This window comes from Monoraphidium neglectum (genome assembly GCF_000611645.1).
Source record: "Monoraphidium neglectum strain SAG 48.87 unplaced genomic scaffold scaffold01034, whole genome shotgun sequence".
Taxonomy (NCBI): domain Eukaryota; kingdom Viridiplantae; phylum Chlorophyta; class Chlorophyceae; order Sphaeropleales; family Selenastraceae; genus Monoraphidium; species Monoraphidium neglectum.
This window is the reverse complement of record NW_014012594.1, coordinates 10672-18058: the sequence shown is the minus strand read 5'-3', so window position 1 is coordinate 18058 and position 7387 is coordinate 10672. Positions and strand designations below refer to the sequence as shown.

The following is a 7387-nucleotide window of genomic DNA, read 5'->3' as shown; positions in this document are numbered from 1 at the left end:
GACGGGCGCAGACGGCGGCGGGCAGGGCGAAGAGCGGCTGGAGGGGGACTTCGCGGATGGCGTGGGTACGGGGGCCGGCGGTCGCAACGTGCCTGAGCCGGAGGCGCTTGCCGCCTGCCTCAAGGCGCGCGTGTGGGGCCGAAAGGGCTGAGCTGCGGCCTCGCCCTGTCGGAGCCGACCGCTTGGGGCGCGCGGTTTTCTGGGGGGCCTGCGCTTCCATCCATTTGCTCGTTGGCCGACGACTTTGTGGGTTGACTCGTCACCACTTGACTTCAGCATTCCGTCTGCCTGACTGACTCCTTGACCCCGCCTCCACGGCGTTGCTCATCGCCTCGCGTGCGACTTTCCAATGCATTCCTTGCGCCGGGAGGACCAGCCCGCTGCGCCCTCGGCAGCATCAGCCACCTCAGCAAGTAGTTTGCCTGCAAGCCAGGGTCTACCCCTTTCCTTCCCTTCCCACCTTGTCAATGTAGCCATTCATGCACCTTCGGTGTAACAGTCTGCGAACAGCCAACGCACCGCTGAAAACCTATGCTTACACGCAGTCCTATCCAAACAGCATGCCTGACAAGACAGGCAGAAGGGTTTCCTACCCACACCTAGGCAAGCAGAAGGATGCAGCTGAGCATCAAGCATGGTCCTAGCCGAGGGTCCTTGCAGGCCGCTGCTGACGAACGGGAGTGGTCGCGGCGAGCCCAAGCTGGCGCGCGGTCAATCAATCTCTGGTTCAATACGCCACCCCTGCACTTGTGGGGTGCGGCAAGCAATACAGGCCCAACCTCTCCATCCTGCATTATTGTTTTGAGTCCCAGCACCACAGCCCAAAGCTTCCCTTTCACCCATCACCTCATCCCGGCCCCTCGTCATCCTGCTGCAATCGACAGTCAGCCCGCTCCTCGCCCCGGGCCGCCCCCCTGCGGCGGCGTGCCCGGTGCGCCCGCGTCACTCCTCGTCCTCGTGCGCCGCGCGCCGCGGCGCCGGCTTGAGGTTGATCGCGTGCAGCAGCTGCTCGTAGCGCGACTGGTAGTAATAGGGCCGCTGCGCCGCGGGGCCGGACCAGGGTACGCCCTCCAAGGGGTCGTCCAGCAGGTTGAGGGGGGGAGCCGGGGCACCGCACGCCGGGGGCGCCAGTGGAGCGAAGAGGGGCGCGGCGGCGCCGAGGGGCGCGGGGGGCCCGGTCGAGCGGCGCACAAGGAGGAGGGGCGAGCGGGACGGGGCCATGGGTGCAGGGATGGGGTCACATGTGGCGGCGGCATGGGACTCCCCGACGACGCCAGCTGGCGCGAAGAGGAGAGCGGCGGAAGAGGCGGCGAGGCCCGGCGCGGGCGGGGCCAGGCCGCGGCCAGCATCGGGCACGCCAGAGCCGCTGAGCGCATGCGCGGACGAGCGCGGCGGCGCCGACGCCGTGAGGGCGGCGGCGGCTGCACGGTCGTCGGCGCGTCGCATGGAGGACAGTGCGTCGTCGCTGCACTCATCGTCACCAGCCGCGCTGCTGACTTGGATTGAGAGGTCGCCCGGCGCTCCCAGCGGCGCAGAGCGCGCGCCGACGCTGCGCGCGCTGAGGGCGCGCCCCGACGGCTGGCGGCTGCGCGCGGCCGCCCGCCGCCGCGCGGCACCAACGGCGCCGGATGGCGGAGGCGCGGCGCCCCAGCGGTCGGGGCCGAGGGGGGCGCCGCTGGCCGCGCGCTCGTCCGCGGTCCCGGTGCTCGTGGCCTGGGACGGCGCCTGCCGCGCCGCATGCGCCGCACGCATGGCGCCACCAGGGGCCCATGGCGGCCGCTGCATGGTGCAGGGCGGTGGGGAGGGGTCGCATGCAAGGGGCGGAGCGCGCATGGCCGCCATGGCGGCGCCCGAGGCGGCCCCAGGCGGGTCGAAGCCAAACTCGCCGCCGTCCTCGTCCCCATACACAGCGGCAGCGCATGCGGCGCCGAAGCAGCCGGATGCCAGAGGCGCGCCCGTCATGCAGCTGGCGCCCCCGCCGCTGGCCGCAGCGGCGCCGCTCGTGACGCTGGCGTGACGCCGGCGCCCCGCTGCCTCGGCCGGCCCGCGGGCGCCGGCGCAGCCGGCGCCACACACCTGCTCGCTGGGCGCATGCGCGCCGCTGAGCCGTGCTGATCTGCGGGGCCGCTTGGCGCCGCGCATTTGGCAGACGCTGGGGCAGCCATCGCTGTCATCGGACCCCTCGGCGCTGGCGAGGCTGCCGCCGGCGTCGTCCTCTGTATTGCTGTTGTTGACTGCCCGCGCGGCTGGCGCCTGCAGCAGCCCCCATGCTGCGAAGCCCCTGCCCCATGCGCCATGTGGGACTGCTGTAATGGCTGAATCAATACCAGCCTCAGTGAGGGCGCTGCTGATGCCGTGGCCGGTGGCGAGTGAGGGTGCAGCATCCTGCTGCACTGCAGGCGTGCATGTGGCCGGGAGGGCCGGCACTGCTGCTGCAACCTGGCTGGGACGCTGTGCCGCTGACTTGGGGTGCGTGCTAGATGTGGGGACATGCCTGACGACTCTGAAATGGTCTTTGAGATGTGTCTGGTGGTAGGAAGATGGCAGCGCCAACGCAGCGTGCACAGCGTCGCGCCCGCCGGCGGTGTTGTCGGAGTCTAGGATCGTGCCTGTGTCATCACTTGGGTGATTGAAGGCATCCAAGTTGCCGATGGATGCGATAAGGAGCGCAGAGGTTTGCTGGTGTGGTTCGCTCATCTTGGCGCGACGTCACAACGAAGATCGCTCTCACGACGCAGCATTGGTTGAATACCATGCCATTATGATGGTAAAGCCTCTAGAGGGTAACTCTACATATGTTTCCGCTATCGGCTTGTGCTGGTGGTCGTTATCGTATCGTTGAACCAGCTTTTAGGCAGCTGCACCGCGCCGCGGCGCACTGACCTGAACCAATCAAAAGCATGCCAGTCATACCATACACTCTGGTAGCCTTTAAAAAATCAAATCATTGAAGTGCTTGGGACGAGGGGACAGGCGGAGCGTAGAGCTCACCCTATCAAGTCGCACAGCAATCAGGATTGTCAGATCAGGGACGAAGGAGGGCTAGCCCGCCGCAACACCTGGGGCAGCACTCCTGAGTGAAGACACATCGCAGCCTCATTAGAGCATCAGATCAAAACTGCTGCCTTGACATTAGTCGCTTATACGTGCGTGCGGCACACACTAGCTGCCCCGCTGGTTTGTTCAGGCCCCTGGGGGTGCAATTGTTTCTGGTGTACCTGCAAAGGGAACATCAGCGGGCAGGCTGCCACTCAGCAACGGCCTGGAAACAAGGTGACTAAGGAGCCCTTATTCTATTTTTTCAATTTGTTCTGTGAGACGGTGACCAACCACAGCTATTGTGCCCCTTTGACCCTGTGCTAAGAGCCTTGGTGTGACATCCCATGTGTGCCAAGAGCGATAATAGCACCAGCAAATGAGGACGCCCCAGCAGGTGGCAGCGGAAAGTGCTCTCAGCACATGCCATGGTACACAGCATGCGTGCGTGTTGAAGCCACCAGTCAACACAGCAGAACTGCTGTGGGAATTCGCGGTGCCAACGCAGCGGTGTGCGTGCACTTGTGCAGGGATCCAGCCCAATCGACTGTGCGGCCGTACAATCAAGGCTGCATCCTTGTGGTAATGCAGACCACCTCTCGACCTTGGATGAGGAAGAAAGCGCCTTGGATCTATGTGCTGCACGACAAAGTAGCAGCTGATCCTTAACTGGTGTTTGGACAGGTGTTCGCGCGCGCGACCAGCAAGGAACAGGCTCCTGACCTACCTCGTGACTGGGGTTGATGTTCAAGCAAGTTCCGACGCAGCCCACCACCATTTCAGGCTGTCACCAGCTGTCGAGCAGCAGCCGCCACGCAATGGGACACCCAAACGCATTCCAAATTTGCACACTGACAACCCACCCCTTGCCACAACAAACAATAAGCGTTGCCATGCTCCCCTGTGCATGTGCACTTTGGGGCCCAGTCACGCTCTGCACCCGCATGCATCCCCTTTGTCGCCCCCTCCCCTTGTGAGTAACAGCCACACAATTACAGTATTGCAGCCTCCCCATCAGCCTCCATGATGGCTCCAGGGGTGTGCGGCTGCAATACGCTGCATCAGTCCTAAACTCATGAACATCGTCTGTATTGATGACCCACGGAGCCTGCATGACTGCACGAAAGAGGCTTTTCCTTATACACTCCTCAAGGTCCTCCTTATCTGTGGGTTAAGGAGTCAGCAAGGAGCCTGCAAGGAGGAGGCCTCCCTGCTAATATCCATATGGCTAAGGAGTGAAATGGAGCCGGTTTGGAGTTGATAAGGAAGTGACTTGACTTTTTGCAGCTATAAATTATAGTATTATCCATCTATAATACAAGCACTGTTGCAGGTGTATTGCGCACTCACATTGGGTGCGGTTGGCATACCACGGTGCCCGCATGCTGACCACCTGGCAAATTGCACAACTGCCAGACGCGTGTGCAGCTAGCAGCAGGTTGTGAAATGTGCAAACCAAAATGAACAATGCGTCAGAAGAAAACAAAGCTGCATTGCGCGTGCATAAGTACAATCAGGGGGCTGAAGCATGCTGAATGCAACTGCTGTGCAGCAAGTCGATGTTGAAGCCGCCGCACGCCGCCAACTCTCCACGCCGCTGCACGCATGCACACGTGCATGCATACTCAGTCCGCCGTCACACACGCGCATCAGGGCCTTTGTACATACTTGCTTGGAGAGGTGCATCACCGCTCAAGGTGGGGCCCCAAACGATAACAGTCGCACACAGCTGATGCTCCCTCACTAGGTCACATGAGCATGGATGGCCGTTGAAGCATGTGGATGCAGCAGACACGCACTACCGCATGCATACAACCGTCCAGACCAGCCATGGGTGTTACAATGCGCTGTCAGGCAAGCACTGGACCTGATGCATGAGGCGGATCGCCACACACCCACAAACGGGGCAACCGATTTCCGCTGCAAGCACAGGGCTGCACCATAAGATTGCTGGAATCCCAGCGCTGCGGGTGGCAAGGGGTTGCCCCACCAGCAGAGGGGTATCCCAGTGGCAAAGGTAGCCCGCCAGGGGCCATCACGCCCGGGCCCGGAGTGCTTCGCATCAGGGCCCTCCATAAAATCCCCTGGGGCAGCAAATATGAGCGCTCCGCAAGAGCGTGAGCGCGCAATGTTAAAGAGCAGCGATATGACGCACGGCGGCAACGTGGGGAGCAGCTGCAGCAAATTCTGCTGCTTGCAATGAGTAATACTCCAAAACTGCGTATCATGTACAGTATTGCAACAATATTGTGGTGGCAGGAAAGCACCATTGGCTCTGTTGATCGGTCTGCCAGAGCCCAGAGCTGCTCACATCAAACCACTCCCGGCGGATTCCTGAAGCCCCTCCTGCGCACGCAGCTGCCGCTGCGCCTCCTCGCACCGCTGCCTGTGCCCGGCCCGCACCCAGTGGCTGCGGCAGCAGGCCTGGCTGCAGTAGCGCACGCCCGTCACGGGGCCGCACCCGCGCAGCGCCGCAGCTGCGCGCCGTCTGCCGCCGTCGCGCCGCAGAACGCGCAGCGCCGCCGCTGCCGGGCCGCGGGCGCACCGACCTCGGCGTCAGCGCCCTCCCCCTGGCCACGCCGCTTCCCCGCGACAGCAGCGGCTGGCAGCCACCCTGAGGGCACCACCGGCTCGTGATGCACATGACGCCTGCCGTTGCCCAGCGCCTCGTGGTCCGCGTGCGCCACCTCAATCGCGTCCGCCGCCGCCGCGAGCCAGCAGGCAAGCCCGCCGCCTGGCGATGCCGCCCCAGGGGTGCACACCATCGCGGCCAGGGAGCCGTCCATCAATGGGTCCACCCAGGCGCCAGGGGGCCCCGGCGGCGGGCCTTGGCCGAGGCAGGCGCAATTAAAGTCGCTCCTAGTGCGTAGCGCGCCGATTAGTGCGGGGCTGGTGCCAAACAGCAGCGCCCATCGCTCGCGCTTGTCATCCTGGTCGCTGCAACCGCAACCCGCCTGCTCTTCCCCCTCCCTCTCCTCCTCCTCTGCCTCCTGATCAGCATATTCCAGTTCTTTGATCAAGCCGTTCTCTCCAACCTGCTGCTGCTGCTGCTGCTGCTGCTGCTGCTGCTGCTGCTGCCGCCGCCGCTGCTGCGTGTGATGGGACGGCGACTGCAGTGCGCGGGACATCTCCGCTATCTCCCGCCGCACCGCAGCCTTGCGCGCCTTGACGACGCTGCGGACCTTGTCGCGCGCCGCCACCAGCCGCGCCCCACGCTCTGCGGCTTTTTCACTTGCCGTGCGCATGTCAGGGTATGGCGCAGCTGCCACTACAGCAGCCTCCTCCTGCATGATCCCCCACAGCTGGTTGAGCAGCAGCCGCGCGTGCGCCGCCGCGCCCCTTGGTGCCACGCCTGCGCCGGCCGCCTCGCCGGCGCAGGCGATACAGCGCCGCGCCTCAACCACCGCGAGCGCCAGCAGCGCAAGAGATTTCAGCTCACCGCAGCCGCCCACCGCAGCAATCGCCGCCCACAGCTCATCCCAGGCCCGGGGCAGAGCCGGGCGCGCCGCCGCGACGGCCCCAACCGCGCCGCCGCCACAGCCGCCGTCCTCTTCACCTTCGCCGCCGTTCCCGATTGCCAGCGGCCAAACAGCGTGGCGCCCCGAGCCCGGCAGCTGCATGAGCAGGACCCTGGCAAGCACGGCGAGCACGCAGCGGCATGTTGAGTGCGCTGCGTCCGCCGCCTCGTCCCTGACTGCCTCGTCCTTGCTCAGGGGCTGGCACGCCGCCCCCACGTCGTCGCCCTCGCCCCCTACGACGTCGCCGCCGCCGCCGCCGCCGACGGCGGCGCCACCGCCGCCCAGCAGATTCCAGCGCCGCCGCCGCCACTGTTTGTGGTCGGCGAGCACGGCGCTGCAGCGGCGCAGGATGCCGGGGGCGTCGTGCGCGAGCTCGCACCACGGCCGAAGCGGCGAGGGGCTCGACGCTTCGGCGCTGTGAGCGGCAGCGTGCGCAATGAGGGCTGGCAGCAGCTTCGGGCTCGCGAGCGCCTCGGCCGCGCACGCGGCGCCGAACCAGCTGTTGCAGCAGGCGCCCGAGGACAGCTGGCGCGTCCCGGCGACGAGGGACTGAACCAGGGCTATGTGCGGGGGCCGCGTCGGCCCTGCGCCACCGGCGGCGCCCAGGCCGACTACACTGCTGATGCGGACAAGGGAGACCGTCAGGTGGTTGGCGGTCCTGCGACTCCGGGCCGCTGCGACGGCGTCGCCGTCGCCGCTGTGAGCAGCGCCGGCATTGCCGGCGGGGCCTGCGGCTGCGCCGCTGCCGCCGCCGCCGCCAAGGCCGTCGGCCCGTCCCTCCCTGGCGCCGCTGCGCTGGCCCTCGCCCTGTGCCCCCGGCCCCGTCCCTGCCC

At 65.7% G+C, this 7387-nt stretch overlaps 2 protein-coding genes across 2 annotated transcripts in view; both read right to left on the bottom strand.

Moving 5' to 3' along the window:
• Positions 1–942: 942 nt before the first annotated feature.
• Positions 943–2142, bottom strand: MNEG_6399 (hypothetical protein; the record flags this gene model as incomplete). The annotated part of the gene is made up of 1 exon (XM_014045130.1): positions 943–2142. One exon carries the CDS (start codon positions 2140–2142, stop codon positions 943–945), a length of 1200 nt encoding a protein of 399 aa, XP_013900584.1.
• A 3341-nt stretch (positions 2143–5483) lies between these two features.
• MNEG_6398 (hypothetical protein) overlaps positions 5484–7387 on the bottom strand; it is a gene marked incomplete at both ends in the record, with an annotated part of 4141 nt that continues 2237 nt past the window's right edge. Inside the window, one exon of the mRNA XM_014045129.1 lies at positions 5484–7079. Within this exon, the coding sequence (XP_013900583.1) occupies positions 5484–7079 (1596 nt within the window). The remainder of the gene's footprint in view (positions 7080–7387) is intronic.